We start from the raw sequence: 16,036 nt of genomic DNA, 5'->3' as shown, positions 1-16,036 counted from the left end.
CATGGAAGGCAGGGAAGACATGGAAGACAGGGAGATAGAGTATTAGCATTGATATCAGTGTTATTGTGATTGTTGTCATTTGGTTTTTATCTTTTATATTTTAGATGGCGTGATGATTTGTTCATGTGAGTACTACGATGATGAAATATAATGTAATGAAAATATCCAATTTAAGGCTTATAATTAATTTGATCTACCCACAAATTCATAAAACAAAAATAACTTGTTTGTTATAGCAATTTAACACAACAAATGAAAATTAAGCGAAAATCAAGACAGTCAGAAATTAAGTTAATAGTTGAAAAGTATTCTAGAGCACAAAACTATTGAGAATTAAGCTAGACAAAACATAACTCTCTATTGTGAAATACTATGTGTCTTGACTGCTTAGTGTGGACTGGGTGGCTGGTGTGGCATGAGTTATTCAAGACTGAGTGTTTGTAGTGGCATGAGTGCTTGTACAAGAGTTGACTCTTTTGTAACTTTTTTTTGTAGTTGTTTTTGAGTAACTGCAGCTCTACCCTTCTACATTAGTCCATTGAGTTTGTAGCCAAGATCAATATTGGTAGGTATTGAACTCTTTAATGTAGGACTATGTAACACTCTATAAATAGTTTCAGACTGATAAAAGGCAATAATAATATCAGTTAAAGATTTTACAATATCAAATAAAATTTCTTAAATAATAATACTTACCCTTTCTATCACACTATCATTTTCTCCAAATAGCACACCAAAATCAGATGTCCTTAGCTTCTCTGTTCTTGTATCTTATATCTAGTTTACATAAGCAGAATGACCTGAGAGGTCTCTGTATTTGGCTTCATTTTTCACCTGGGCCCTTATACTCGACTTTACCAAGTGAATCCTCGAACCCATTGAAACACAATATTTTAAACCCTTTTTTGTACCTATCACTATGTGGAAAAAGCATGCGCATGTAATACACTCACTTTAGGAGTGTAAAAGGCTTTTAAAATGTCACTAACGGTCATTTTTGAGAGGCTATAACAACCATCTTTTTCTCCAAACTACCCAAAATCATTATTGAGCTTGTTCTTCTCAAATTTCTTCTCGTTTATCTCTCTCCAAATTTCTTTTCTTATCAACTCTTGAATTTGATGAAGTCTGATGCTAGGCTCACTCATGATATTGTCTTTGTAAGTTTTACTAATCCACTTTGAAGTACATAGCTTGTTTCTTGTTCTTTTGCAACACTTATGGACAGAAAAATATGTCTTCACAATAAAATTTTCAGTATTGCCCTCGAGACTTCTAAGAGTATGCCAAGAATAACCCTTCTTACAATTTGCCCTGATCCTTTCCTTTTCATTAGGTTTTAGTTTAAGGTTTACACCCTTTTGAATAGAGTAAATTTGTAGTGCTTCCTTAAACTGAATATTATTCACAAAAATAATATACAACTGAAATAAAATATTTTTGGCAATTGGGTCAAAATAGACCTTAGTACTTGCATTCCTAGCTGATGGATTTACAACCTCATCAGATTCAAGAGGATCCCCTTCATAAAGCTATCAAAATACAAGTCATGCCCACACAATTTTCCTTCATATCTTCCCCTCTTATTCTTATTCATATCTTCAAAATCAGCATCTATACCTACAGGACTAGAGGGTATATCCTCTACATTTACTCTAGCAGCCTTCTCTTTACTAAGTTTTTCTTAAATGTTTGATTGTCTAGATTCAACAAACTCCTCATCCAAGTTACTTAAATCATCAATGTTCTCATCAACATCATAGAGTGATTCAGTATCAGATTGTTCACCATCTACATGTATATCAGATTCATTAGAGGCTTTAAGGTGATAGGAGAAAAAGTCATTACATTCACATTCATTAACAGTCTCCTTATTTTTTGCTTTCTCTACTCTAGGCTATTGATCTTCATTTATATTCTCATCAACATTTTCATCGAGTGGTTGAAGGGAAGACTGCAACACCTCAAAAATTTCTATGTCAATACCCGAACCATTCTTCATAGGCGTATAGGCTTGAACCGATGACTTCTAATTTTAAATATAAGTTAGGATCGATTTCTAAGTTTTTGAAGTGTATTAGATGTGTTTTAGGGTCATAAGGGATCTCTAACACCAAGCCGAGTCCAAAGAATTTCAATCAGCTAAGTTTTTATATGAGTCTGAAATAGGGTCAACTTCAAATAACTATATTTCCTATTATATAACGAATTAGGTGTCCCATACCTATCGAATTAAAGGTCTTTGAGTTCTCTTTCTAACTCCACCAATTTACCTCATTTGGAGTTCAGAGTAGAAATTTATGATCGTTTTACTGAAGCACGTCCAGACAAGACAATTCGACGAGCTCACCAGCCAATTCGGCGACTAGCCGAATAGTGCCCAAAATCCTTCAGAAACTGTTGGATCTGGTGAGCTAAATCACCATTCGGCAACTCGTCGAATAGGTCGGTGAGGAGACCTCCAACTCACGGATTTGGCCGACGGAACCCATTAAAATGTCATTTTTCTAAATCTTATAACCTAACAACATTCTTATACTCTCAAATCTCCTCCTTCAAAAAAATCTTCTCAAACTCAAAAGATTCAAGGCTCATTATTGAAGACCGAACATCAAGATTTCTTCAATCTTTACTCTAAGGTTTGTGGGTTTTCATCCATGGGTTCTTCCACCCATGGAGCCCAAATGTTTTCTCAACCTAGCCTTTCAATTAAAAATGATGAAATCTTATGGGCTTTTACATGATGGTTCAAAATGCATAGATTATGGTATATTTGAAGTTTATTTACTCATATTGATATATATATATATATATATATCAATATATATTGACTCTCAATTTCAAGTGATGAGTTTTATGGATTTTCATACTAAGATTCCAAATGTGTAGATTCTTGAATATTTGAAGTTTATTTATTTATATTGACTTATGTTGATTCTTATTTACATGAAATAGATGATTTATCAAAGTTCTTATATGAAGGCTTGAAAGTAGTTTTAAACTATATTGGTGGATTGTTTTAAGATGTTTAAATGATGAACTCCTTCACTCTCATGCATGCAAGAAGTCTTTAAAGGCATTGAAAGGTTTTTGTGAAATGAACCCACCTAGTTCTTATGAAAAAGTAAAGTTGAAATGAGGTTTGACTCCAATGAATGTTATGAAGTAAATGATTATGAAGGGGGGTTTTATGAAATGATTGATTGATGAATGGGTTTTTTAGCTAAAGTAAGATTTCAATGTGAAAGGACAATTCTCACATTGAATCAAATGAAATGTTTAAGGTCATGATATGACATGTATGACATCTCTATAGTCCGTCAATGCTTTTGAACATTTTTCAAAAAAGAAAAGTCCAATTAGCATGGTACCTGGAATACCATCACTGATTGTAGACCTAATTTTCTTATAAATCAAGGTTCATTAGTAGAACAGTAAATAGGGCATGGCAGCCATGATGATATTATAAATCAAAAGGTTTTAATGAGCTATTCCATCGATTGATGTTTTAATGTTAAAGTTGCTATATTGATGTTCAAACGTTATTCTATGGGATTTGACCTAGCACCGAATGTAGCATGTAGATGGAGACTCGACCGAAGGGGTTCTTAAGTAAAGTCTCATGTTGCATTAACTATGTGCCACCATAGGAGCACTTGTCAGCTAGACCTTTGTAGCCATCAAGTATTAAAGTCAAAGTTAAAGAATGAATGTAAAGTTGACGGAGTTCTACCCGGTAAGTAGTCTTCCCTTGCCAACGTAGGGGGTTATGTTGGATTCCATGTAATAGCTCGCATGGTCTTAAATGTGTTTTTATGGTCACTTCCCCACAAATGAATGTTTTAAGGTTTCATATGATGACGTCTAATGCATGCATTCACTTATGCATATTGCTTACTCATGTCTCTCTCTTATGTCCTTCATTTCATAACATACTCTCATACTTAGTACATTCGAAGTACTAATGCATACTTTTGTCTACATGATATCAGCATGTAGGAACCGATGTCGCTCCTCGACCTCCTCCACGTGGCTAGCTCGGATTAGTTTGAAGATTGCTTGTGGTGATTTCCCATGGTTCGGGAACAACATCTTTTTTTTAAGCTTATGTTATGTAGAACATTAAGACTTTTATTAAGGCATTTCTTGACACTTATTTTGAGGGTGAGCTAGGGATATGTCTTAGCCCCCGCAAGTCTTTAATGTAGAAGGTATGGATGGACATAGAAAAGGATGTTATGTTGTCTTTGACTCTTATTAAATGTGAAGCCCCTTAGTCCTACATCCCTTTTTTCCGCTTGATTTGTTTATCATTGCCAATGAAATGCTTAATGAATGCTAAGAGGCTTGTGTGAGGTGTTTCCAGGTGTCTCATTCTCCGTGTCACGTCTAGGTCCTAGGCTTGGATCGTGACAAAGACACACTAGCCCTATCATTTATAACTGTAGGTGGGGGGAGGGGGATTGACCTTTTTGGGGAGTTAACAATTGGGCTAGTTGCACTTCATTTTCATCCTCAACAACTAAAGGAGTACTAATGTGATGGACCACATATACATCAATAAAGTCCCTATCCTTCAAGTTGTTAATAAATCTTAGCACATCATTATTATTATTTAACATGTAATAATCACCTCTTTTGTTAACTTTGCACCCAAATGTTTCAACCTTTTCAACTCTCAATTCACTAGCTAATTTCTGAAACATGATATGGAGCTCATCGACAACTATTTTTATTTTTTCAAGATCACAATTTCCATTAGCATACCTGAGTTCAGGGTCTGATAAAAAACAACTTCCATAATGCATTTGAAGTGTTACAATTGTTGAAGCCATATTGTTACCATGCCTGCAAAGTCACAAGAATACTTTCACATAATTAATTTTGACTAATTCTTTACGGAATACAACAAAAAAACCCTAATTTTAAAGTTTAAACAAAAAGCCCTAATTTTAAAGTAATTGTTTACGAAATACAATAAAAAGCCCTATAATAATCTAATATAATCCAATTGTACCACAAACTAGAACAAAATCCAACGCAATTGACAAAAAAAAGAATTTATTCACAACAATATTAAGATGATTTTACGAGAAAAAAAAACCTAGAATCACAACATATTCACAGCAAATGCCATTGAATGCATAACACCTCTACAAATTATTATTACGCTTATATTAGACATGTAACAAAGCAAACTCCTCCCAAAAATCACACCATAACCTCTGCTAAATATCTAAACCCTGAAATACAACAAAATCCAAAATCAAACACCAACAGCAACTGCAAAACAAAGAATATTGACAATAAGTTGACAAACTTACAACTATAAAGTGAAATGCGAACTCAAACACCTTTGAAAATCGAAAATAGTCACGATGATCAATAATGAAAATCGGCATTAGAGAGGCCATGAGGGTCTGGTTGAAAAAGAAAAAGAAAGATTTGAAAGAGAAAGGAAATTAACAAGTTTTAACATGTCATTTCCTATTTCGAATTTTTAAATGATGTGAAAATTTATGTGTGCTCGTTTTTAAGTTTACACACCACTTAGTATTTCAAACAAAGGTTTTAAATGATATGTTTCAATGGGTTCGAAGGTTCACTTGGCAAAATCGTGAGTGCAAGATTCCAGGTGACAAACCGAGCCAAGTACAGAACCACCCAGGTTATTCCACCATTTACATATTGTTACATGGTTGAGTGGTTGTAGGTCTCCATCTCCTTGGATGTAAATAACTTTGGCATGTGCCACAAGAATTGCATGAGAAAGAATGAAGATATCCTTATACAACCAAATGAAGTTTGTAAATGCTACAGCAAGTGAAGATCTACAACTTCATGAAACATTCCTATACTAATTAACAACAAATATAACGCTTGTCATTTGTCAAACAAATGGGAGCAATGAATTCCATGCATTGGTGCTCACAGCTTAGCCTGAATGAACATTAGAATGATGCAGCTTGACAGGAATCAGATGAACAAGCTGTGTTTACAGGTCATTTAAGTCTCCAGCATGCGTTGGTATTTTCATGAATCGTGCTTCTTTGAGGAGCCTTTTGCTTCAGTTTGAAGTTGTCTTTAGCAGGGTGCTTGGCCTGCAACCCGCCTTTCTTTTTCCGAGTATCTCAGCTCCTTCGAAAAATAAAGAATATCTTCAGATCTTTCTTAGTTCTCACCGGCTGAATTCCCAGTATGCGCATCTAACTCAAATCATTCACTGTCAGATCTTTTGTGAGATTCTCTTCTTATCATTTGTATGAGGTCCTGAACAACTTCTGACATTGGTGGCCTGTATTCTGGCTCATGCTGCATAAGAGTTTAAAAGTTAAGTGACACTTGAAGGCAAACCTATTCCACAGCTAAATCCTAGACGATTGGCTGATACTTTAACTGGCAAAAAACAGACGAACTTATGTTCAAACCTTTCAACCGATAGAGATGACAGACAAGCTAAGACTATTCCGTCCACTCAGCGATTAGACGACGCACATTAGTAAACATTTATGTGTTTCACATAAAGGAATAACTCTCACCTGAACACATCGGGAAATTATGTCAGCAAAGTGTGATAGTGATTTGATGGGGTATTTTCCACTAAGGGAAGGATCAACCATCCTTGTCAAGAGATCAATATCATGTAGTTGAGGGATTGCCCACCTGACCAAGAACTGCTCTCCTCGACTCCGTGTCCTGAATATGATATGCAGGTGTGTTAACTGAGAAAAGAGGCACAACTACATTAACTCAAAAGGATGCTGAAGGCTTTTTACCGGTCATATGACATTCTGCCTGTTATTAGTTCCAGCATCACCACACCAAAACTGTAAACATCACTTTGGGAAGTGTAAATCCCCAGCTCAAATTCAGGAGCACCGTAGCCATATGTTGTTAGAAGTTGTCCCGACAACTGAAAAAATAAGTGAAATGTCACATTGATATAGTTATCAACATACCATAAACTTAATGTAAAAATAATCAAACCCAATTGATTAAACAAGACTGCTTTATCAAAATAACAATAAATAATGACAAGGTAGCAGACAGATGATCCACATGCATCCTAGAACAATTTTCTGATCATGTTTCTGATAATCCATAAGCAAAACGCCAATATAACTTCATAAGCACTAGGCCTTCGGTCAAACTGACAGTGTCATACTGCTCTCTAACCAATCCCCACAAAGTTGGGAGTTCCTCCAATTTGACAGCAAATAAGGAAACTTGCTTGCATCATCTTACATGAGCAGGAGTAAAACCTACCAATGAATAAAATAAACGACACTTTCTAATTGTCAGTAGTTATTAGATATGGTGGGGGACAAAGACAAGGGCAAGACAAGCACTCAAAAAGGAGTTGCAGTGCTTTTAGTGTGTTGGCTGCTATATTGCTCAGACTCTTCAAAAAAGTCAACGAGTGCGTGTCGGATTCTCCAAAAGTAGTGTATTTTTGGGCAATATGACACAGGTGCGGCATCGAAAGGGAAGAGTCCGCGCAACTTAGGTTGGCAAGATCCTCTCCTTTCCCTGGTTCAATATTTCCTTCATCACTTATTTAGATTTGTATGAAGGCATTGAAGGGAACGAAAACGACAAACTTGAAATATAGCACATGAAGAGAACCAGATCTCCATTTCCAAATTTATAGGAAAAAGGTAATTTCTGAGGTTCATTCTATCCTCTCTAGAACAGGAAGAGAACCAACCATTTCCCAAAATATAACTTTCATTTACAGGATTCGTACTGCTCCTTGTTCCAACATCTTGTTGAAAGCACTTTGACCATCAGTACTGTTCTTATTTAATCAAATATTCAGCTCACATGTCCATTTCCATCATATATCAGGAAATTATTTTTCTTTCACTTGCAGCGCATACAGAAAAACAATAATCCAATGAAGCAATTCAATTCTTTCTACTCCATAACATTAGGGTCGCAAGTTACCTGACTCACAGCACCAGATGATATTAGAGGAGCCAAACCACAATCTGAAACATGTACAGCCAACTCATCATCAAGCAGAAGATTGGCAGACTTGAAGTTTCTATGAATAATAGGTGGCTCGCAGACTTCATGGAGGTACCTGCATTCCATCAAACAAGAATGATTAATTTGAACATGCTCTAGCAGTCTATCTCACTTTTTCATGTGAATCTAAAAATGAGAATCAGACCGCTTAGCATTGCTAAACAATTAATTTAATTTTCTTTATTTTTTCATGGACAGTAGAAGCAAAGAAAGTAGTAGTAATGAAGCAAAAGACAGCTACATCTGACATTTTATATATAGTTAAGACCATTCCAGGTCATTTGTATGTCTTTCTATCATGCAATACACACAACACACGAAAGTTCAGGATTAAAATGAGCTTTTATTGAATTCATCCACTATACCAGAACCAATTCATTGATCAGTTTTTCATAGCAATGATTTATCATCTAGTATGCGCAGAAACACTTATTATAGGTCAGTCTAGAGACACTTAAACACACACATGGAAGCGTGCATGCACACACGTGATGTGCATAAATAAATGTATGTAATGTTATTTGACTAAAACCCTCCACCTCCAACCCTAAGGTTGTGGGTTCGAGTCACCAAGGGAGCAAAAAGGTAGAAGCTCCTGGGGAGGGGTTAAAAAAATGAAGAAAAGAAAGTGACTTACTCCAACGCTCTTGCAGCTCCAAGAGCCATCCTGACGCGAGTAGTCCACGAAAGTTGATCCTTGAATTCATTGTCAGAATGCAGTGCATCTTGTAGTGTCCCGTTACTGCAATACTCATAGACCAGAAGCCTTTGACCATGCTCTGCACAGTAGCCCATCAGCTCAACAACATTAGCATGACGAATTCTGTCAATATTGTTTACTAGGTCAAGAAATTCATCATCCTTTTGTTGATCACAAACTCTTTTGTCCAGCTTTTTGACAGCAAGCAACTGCATAAGCATTCAAAAGGAGCATGTATCAGATGTGAAATGAATATACATCAAACAACTTATATAGATGAAACAACATGCACATACATATACTTTGATAGTTAAAATCAGGACCAGGAAAAAGATGCAGCAGTATCTGGTTGTTCCTCTTATAAAGTGAGACAAAAGTTAAGGCAGAAAACATACTCACTAGAAAAATAGTAATATCATATAGCTAGAAGGCTAATTTTAATTTTAACAAATTTAAAATACATTTCTAGGAAAAGAATTCGTCAATGATGCTGGTTAATGGGGAAAAAAATACCAAATGAAAACTAATTTGGAACAAGGAAAAGAAGAGAAATAGAATATCCTTAAAAGTAATTCAAGAAAAATTTTATCAGATACAATAGGTAGAATTCATTTAACAGATTGCTAAGGAGTGCTCCAGTTAAGGATATACGAAGGTGAATTTCCACAAAGAAACCCTCTTTTGCATATAATTATACTTGTATCACACCCATTTAAAAAAAAATCTAAGCAATCTAACAATTTATATCAACTAGAGATTAAGAGGCAATTATGATGCTAATTGCTGATATTTTAGCATTCAAGAACACCAAACGTGAAGGAGAAGAAAAAGTCAGAAGAGCGAAAAAGCTGAAAGAGCCCGTTTGGATTGGCTTAAAAAAAGTAATTTTTATGTATGAAGTGCTTTTAGAACTTTGAAGTGCTGAAAATTATTTTTATAAATAAGCACTTGAGTGTTTGGATAAAAGTGCTTATGATGTGAATTTTAGGGTTAAAAGAATAAAAAAAAGTAGTTTGGGAATTTAGTTAAAATACAAGGGATATAAAAGTAATTTCCATGGTCAAAGAAAATGACTTTAAGCACTTTGAAAAAAAAAAAGTTAGGAATCCTAACTTTTCATTTTTGACTGACTTTAAGAACTTTATGGCTTAAAGTCAGCATTAGGCAAACACGTCCAAAAGCTAAAAAGGGGCTTTAAGTTGGTTTTGACCAACTTAAAGCCAATCCAAACGGGCTCAAAGTCTAGACTCTAGACAATCTAGTGGAAGTAGGAAACAACAGTAAATAAATTGGTGCATCATAATAAATTCATGCCGATTGAAAGTTCTACCTTCCCATTCGGAAGCTCTACCCTGTATACACTACCCAGCATTCCTGATCCCAACAGATTATCTTGAGAGAAGCTATTGGTGTATTGCTGAAGTGATGCAATTGTGTAATATTTCACAGAAGTTAATGGAAGTGGCCTGGTTGGAGGCTTCATTGTGGTATCTTCAGCAGCTGCAATTGGCTTGACAATAACTCTCTCTTCTGGAAGAGTCGGCGGAGGAGGAGGCGGAGGTGGTGGCATCAAATCAATATCCACTCTGCTAAGGTTTATATCACTATTATCCTTCTTTGGCACTGCACTCATGGCTTGCACATTTACCTGCTGCTCATCCTGTGACTTCGGAATAGGAGCCGGTCTTCTTGGTTGTTTTTCTTTTGGCGTCACAACTAGGGGAGCTGTTCATATAAGAAACTCACTTATCACTAAAGAGTAGAAGGTTAAACTTTGAGATTCACAAACTTTCCAGTTCTAAATGCTGCAAAACAGACTTCCAATCTCATGAAGATTCTAGGAGATCATTTCAAATGACAATAGAAGAGCATTTGAGAGATATCGCAGACTTGTATATTCACACCAGATAAGAATCTAAACTATCTCAATACATGCAGGATGATTGTCAATTAAAATACAAACACCAATCCACATCAAATGGAACCTAAAGTAAGGTGCAATATCTTTTTCTTAAGTAACTAAGGGAAGAAAAAGTTGGACTTAAGAAAACAGTGACAGTAGATACCATAAAATAGCATAGATATTGAGTATTTTGTGGCACCTTTTTCTATGTCATGGCCAGGTTGGACTACTGAACCAATATCTTGGGGATGCTCTCTAGCACCCATATAAGGAGTTATTTCATGGTGTTTGGGAGTTCTTTGACTCTCATGCCATTTTCTGAGGCACATTGGCAGAAAGAGAAGGATTGCTATAACCAATATTATAAATGACAAAACTGCTGCAATTGATATCCAGACCACCCTTTTAGAAGATAAAGACTTTTTGTGTCTTGTTGAACTTGATTCTGCGGATGCTGATGGTCCATCAGCCTGTCTAGGTTTGCTTTGAGAAGATGGCGTCTGTGCCGAAGTTGGAGACCCAGAAATGGGAGGTGCTGTTGATGATGTGGGTGGAGGTAAAAGAGCAATACTACTGTTGAAAGGATTTCCATCTTTTCTGCACGAAAAACAAAAGCGGCAAGTAAGACAGCATAAACCATCACTGATTATAATCGACAAGGCATGTATCAGATGGTAACAAAAATGACCCAACAACTGAAACATCGATCCTTGCATATATCAAATATGTCTACCAACTGGTATCGATTTAGTTCAGCTGAATAAATAAGACTGTCTGACTTCTATGTTATTTTTTGCCCGCCCAAAGTTAAGGGCTAGATATATGATTAAGGCAGGTGACCTAACTTGAGTCTAGCCACCATGGAATGTGAACTTAAATTATGATCAAGCTTAGCCCAGGAACCAGCTTGCTGAACTAAACAACTTGCAATTTTGTCTATTTTACAGGCCACCAATATCATAACTTAGCTATTGTATACCATATTGTACTACGGTTTAAAGCTATACCTATATCTGTTGTATATTTACTGTGTATGTATGAGTTGCTTACTTCCAAATGTTGAGAGACTGACCATACGACAGAAATCATGGTTCTATGTGGCATGCTTTTCAGGATTCTTCTATTTTTCAGGTAATGTCTTATTTTTTTGGTTCATACTTTTACTCAGTGAGCTGTCATTTATACTTGGGACAGTTTTGGGACTCATATCCATGTCAGACATTAAGCCTAAATGTTTGGTCATTTTGTACAAAATGCAATTGCAGCATACAACCTATGTTGCTCGGACTCTCCAAAAATGTTGTTGCGCCCATGGCAGATTACTTTGGGAGGATCCGACACGTACCCCGTCGCCATTTTTGAAGAGTCCGAGCAACATAGCATAAAAGCACACCCATTTTTTCATTAAGTTAGATTTCAGGCACTTGTAAACAAGAAGTTTCTGAAAGGATTACTTTGTGTGTGTGTATATATATATATATATATATATATATGGTTGTCACCACTGCTAGGTAGTATAAAAGTGAGGCAATAATAGTAAATAAGGAGCAGTATCAAGTAACATTGAACTTGAAAAGATATTTGTTTCTGCAGTTTCAACATACATGTCTTCTATGATTATATTTTTTTTTTGTGGGAAATGTTACATGTCAAATAATATTTCCAACAAACAATGAGGGCAACATGGATGTTATAGGTGGCCAAGATTACATTTTAACATACAAGAAGTTGATTCAACATAAACAAAAATGCAAACACAAAACGAGTATATGAGAGCAGAAAATGAATGTACTTACTTGAAATTGGGAATAGAGAACAATTTTTGAGGTATGGGCCCAGAAAACAAGTTGTTTTCCACATTCCTAGAAAGGACACAGGGAGGGTGGAGAGATGTAAGTAAGATTCTATCATTCTAAAGAACTGAATTATATTCGAGTAAAATCTAGTTTGGAAGAGTACAAATCTGCAAGGGGAAGATCCTGCAAAACATCAAGAGTTCCAGAAAGCTGATTATTCTGCAAATGTCTGAAAATCAAGAAGTTAGCTTTATCATATTGATCAAACTATAAAGTTATAAACAAAGAGTTTAATATGTTGAATTACTCACAGAGTGGTCAAGGAAGACAAATTTCCTACAGAAGGTGGCAATGATCCACTTAAATTGTTACTTGACAAATCACTGTTGAAAGATGAATACCCAAACCAGTTATTTATATGTTAAGAAAAACCAAATGGAAGTATTAAAATGCTTTTGTTTGCTGTCATACAGATTGATCAAAGCGGTAAGGCCTTGAAAGGAATCGGGAATTTCTCCAGTCAAATGGTTTCCATTCAGAGACCTGACACGCAGCGAAATACCTGAATTAGATTCTTTATGAAGTAAGCAACTTTTAATCTACACTATAAGTGATACTTACATAGCTGAAAGTTGGCTCAGGGAAGATAAAGAATTAGGGATACTTCCAGTGAACGCATTAGCTGAAAGAAAACTGTCCAAGGTAAAAAATATCAACTGTTTTACTCAATAAGTAAACATAGGCTTATCAATGTGTCCTCTTCCTCTTTCTTTTTCTTTTTCTTTGTTTTCGGTGCTTTTGGGGGATCCTTCACAGGTCAAATGGTAGAACTTACATATTCTGCAAGCTAACTGGCAGATTAGACGGAATGCTTCCACCAACATGGTTGTTGCTCAGATCTCTGCCACAAGAAATGGCCAACAATTACTATTCACATATCACTACAGTAGACTCCACTAAATGGAAACATTTGATAATATGGAAAAAGCATCATACATAAACAGACACTTCAATTTGGCCTCAGCTGGCAAGTAAGCACTCCAATTTCGAGTACGCACATCCAGATACCTCAACTCGTCTCTGTTGTGTCAGTTGAACACTCCAACTTACAAAATGCTCATCTAGATACCTCCAAAATTGATGTGTCACATCAGCGCCGGATATCCACGAGACACAGTGGAGACGAGTTGGTGTATTTAGTTGCTCGTTGAGACCAAGTTGAGGTGTCTAGATGTGCACTCTCAAAGTTGGAGTGTTTACTTTCCAGCTGAGCCCAAGTTTGAGTGTTCGTTTGCATATTATGCCTATGAAAAACACATGCTTACAAACATGCAAACTTTTAACCTAGGAGAAACGCGAGAAGCTTACATTGTTTGGAGAGAAGAAAATGAGCCTAAGTTACCCCCAAGTTCACCTCCCAAGTTAGCAGCATTGAGTCGACTGCAAATGACATGATAAGTAGGATTAGATTTCAGTTTCACGTCTACGAAATGTTGCAGTAAATAGAAAGCCCTTACATTGTTACTATGTTTGCATTCTCGCATACGACCCCTTGCCAAAGTCCATTACATGGGTCTCCACCAACAGCACCCCAGCCCGGTAGGGATGGCGATCCCATAGAAGTATATAAGTTATTAATTGCAGCAACTTGACCAATACAGAAGGAAAATTTCGGTTAAGAAATTCCAAACATAAAGAAGAAAGTGCAGAAACTGATCATCAACAACAACCCAGTGAAATCCCACAACGTGGGGTCTGGGGAGGGTAAAGTGTACGCAGACCTTACTCCTACCAAGGTAGGACGGCTGTTTTCGAGAGATTCTCGGCTCAATAGAAGCATAAAAAGAGATTAGATACTGCTAAGAAGTACAAGAAGTTCAAAGCGCTATGTGAAAGCAAATAACGAATCCAATCAATTACAGAAGGAAACCATATGAAAATTTAGAACCCAATCAACTAAAAAAGGCAAACATTGAACTTCCGAGAGAGGCCATTAACCAGAATAGGTGCAAAAGCTGCTAGTCCTCAACTTTGCAAACCCAATAAAATGTCAGGACAATGCAAGTGAAGGTATTGAGTTGGTTGACTACCTGAATTTTCACTTTATTAATGAGAGTACGGCTCCCCACCGTGTAATCCCCTATTCTATTTCCCGACCCCAATAAAAAAAGTTTTAAAAAAGGTACAAACTTTATATACCAAAACTGCAGGACAATCTTTATAACAAGCAAGAAGACTACCTACTAGTTCAAATATATAAGGACAATAAGAACCTGCCGTCACTTTGAGTTCAAATTAACAACTAGCTTAGATAATTACATATTCTCACATAATTAGCATTGCACAAAACATGAAATTGGAATTCCCCATGAACATTTACAAAGGAAATTACTAAGGGCCCGTTTGGACATAAATTTGTTTTCCCTCTTTTCAAAACATTGTTTTCAACTTTTTTCAAAAGTAAAATGCATGTCGAAACACAATTTCAATTTCTAAATACTATTTTTCAACTTAACATCAAATGCTAATCTTTTCTTTCGTATATCACTCGATTCATGTCCAAAAGCGTACTAAGAGTTGGCGGCTGTGTTCCTTACCATCTCCAGGGTCAGTTTCATCTGAAAGCTGCACAGCAAAAGCTAAAAGAATCCACACCAAAATCTCCAAATTCAAACAGCATACAACAAAATTCTTCACATCCATATTGGCCCAAAATACAATTTTTTTTCTTCAATTCAATCTAATCTTTCTTTTGGGAAACAACTCTGCATAGCCAACACATTAAAGTTCCCAAACTGCAAATACCAAATATTACAAAACATCAATGGCAGTGTTTTCCTCAAGCTTAAGAATGCAAGAAAAAGACTCAATGACCCACAAATAACAAAAGGGTATCTAAAAAAGAACATAAAGAATCAAAAAGCTAAAATCTTTGGGGGAGGGGATTAACTTTTGATAATTCAGAAAGAAAAAAGTACAAAAAAAACCCATCAAAAATTCAGTGAACCATGAGCAAATGATGAAATGATCTTCACACAAAAGAAGAAAAAAAAAGAGGCTTTTACACAAATTAAGCAAAAGCAAAGAGTATTTAAAAACAAGAAAATGAAGTTTTACATGAAAGTAAGTAGTGATTAAGAATCCAATTAAACTGAGATTAGTTATAAATTTAGAAAGAAAAAGACTTTACCTTTGTAATTGGTGGAAAAAGAAAAAGAGTAAGAAAGGCTAATCTTGGAAAGTTGCAGAGAGGCACTAGAGAGGCACTGAAACTTTTCTTCTTCTTCTCTCTCTTTCAAGAACAAGAAATAGACACTAAAGACAGTGAGTGGAAATCGGTCATTTATAAGTTAAAAACCGATTATAAATTAAAAAGAATTTAATGTAGTCCAACTTATTTGTTTTGATTTATAAATTAAAATAACTTATAAACTATTTAAAATAAATTCATCTAAATAAATTTAATTATTTATAAAGCTTATTTTTTGTACAAAATAACTTTAAGATGGTCAGCTAAACACTCAAAAAAGCTGAAAACAACTTATAAGTAATTTATAAGTCAAGCTAAACGGGCTCTTAGTGACATTCCTCATCACTTTTTAATTA

General features: G+C 35.6%; 1 protein-coding gene across 2 annotated transcripts; it reads right to left on the bottom strand.

The window, feature by feature from the left end:
* Positions 1-5,732: 5,732 nt before the first annotated feature.
* On the bottom strand, positions 5,733-15,727 carry LOC129870487 (protein STRUBBELIG-RECEPTOR FAMILY 3-like). 2 transcript variants are annotated; one of them, XM_055945292.1, is made up of 17 exons: positions 15,621-15,727; positions 15,028-15,225; positions 13,948-14,077; positions 13,799-13,870; positions 13,266-13,331; positions 13,052-13,123; positions 12,902-12,973; positions 12,742-12,813; positions 12,594-12,659; positions 12,431-12,496; positions 10,834-11,231; positions 10,062-10,456; positions 8,669-8,940; positions 7,948-8,086; positions 6,777-6,913; positions 6,540-6,696; positions 5,733-6,312 (listed from the first exon to the last, which is right to left on the bottom strand). In XM_055945292.1, exons 2-17 carry the CDS (start codon positions 15,131-15,133, stop codon positions 6,217-6,219), a joined length of 2,316 nt encoding a protein of 771 aa, XP_055801267.1. In that variant the 5' UTR covers positions 15,134-15,225; positions 15,621-15,727; the 3' UTR covers positions 5,733-6,216. The 2 variants fall into 2 exon arrangements, with proteins under 2 accessions (XP_055801267.1, XP_055801268.1); XM_055945293.1 differs by lacking the exons at positions 15,028-15,225; positions 15,621-15,727 and having other exon boundaries at positions 13,052-13,112; positions 13,948-14,015.
* Positions 15,728-16,036: the final 309 nt, after the last annotated feature.

Source organism: Solanum dulcamara, chromosome 10, assembly GCF_947179165.1.
Source record: "Solanum dulcamara chromosome 10, daSolDulc1.2, whole genome shotgun sequence".
NCBI lineage: Eukaryota > Viridiplantae > Streptophyta > Magnoliopsida > Solanales > Solanaceae > Solanum > Solanum dulcamara.
This window is presented reverse-complemented; position numbering and strand designations above follow the sequence as displayed.

Coding starts and splice junctions, on each gene's coding strand:
- LOC129870487 (XM_055945292.1), bottom strand. CDS start 15,133: ATGGATGTGAAGAATTTTGTTGTATGCTGTTTGAATTTGGAGATTTTG. Junction 10,457..10,833: donor TGGCCATGACATAGAAAAAG/GTGCCACAAAAT, acceptor TTATATGAACAG/CTCCCCTAGTTGTGACGCCA. Junction 8,941..10,061: donor TAGAGCTTCCGAATGGGAAG/GTAGAACTTTCA, acceptor ATGCTTATGCAG/TTGCTTGCTGTCAAAAAGCT.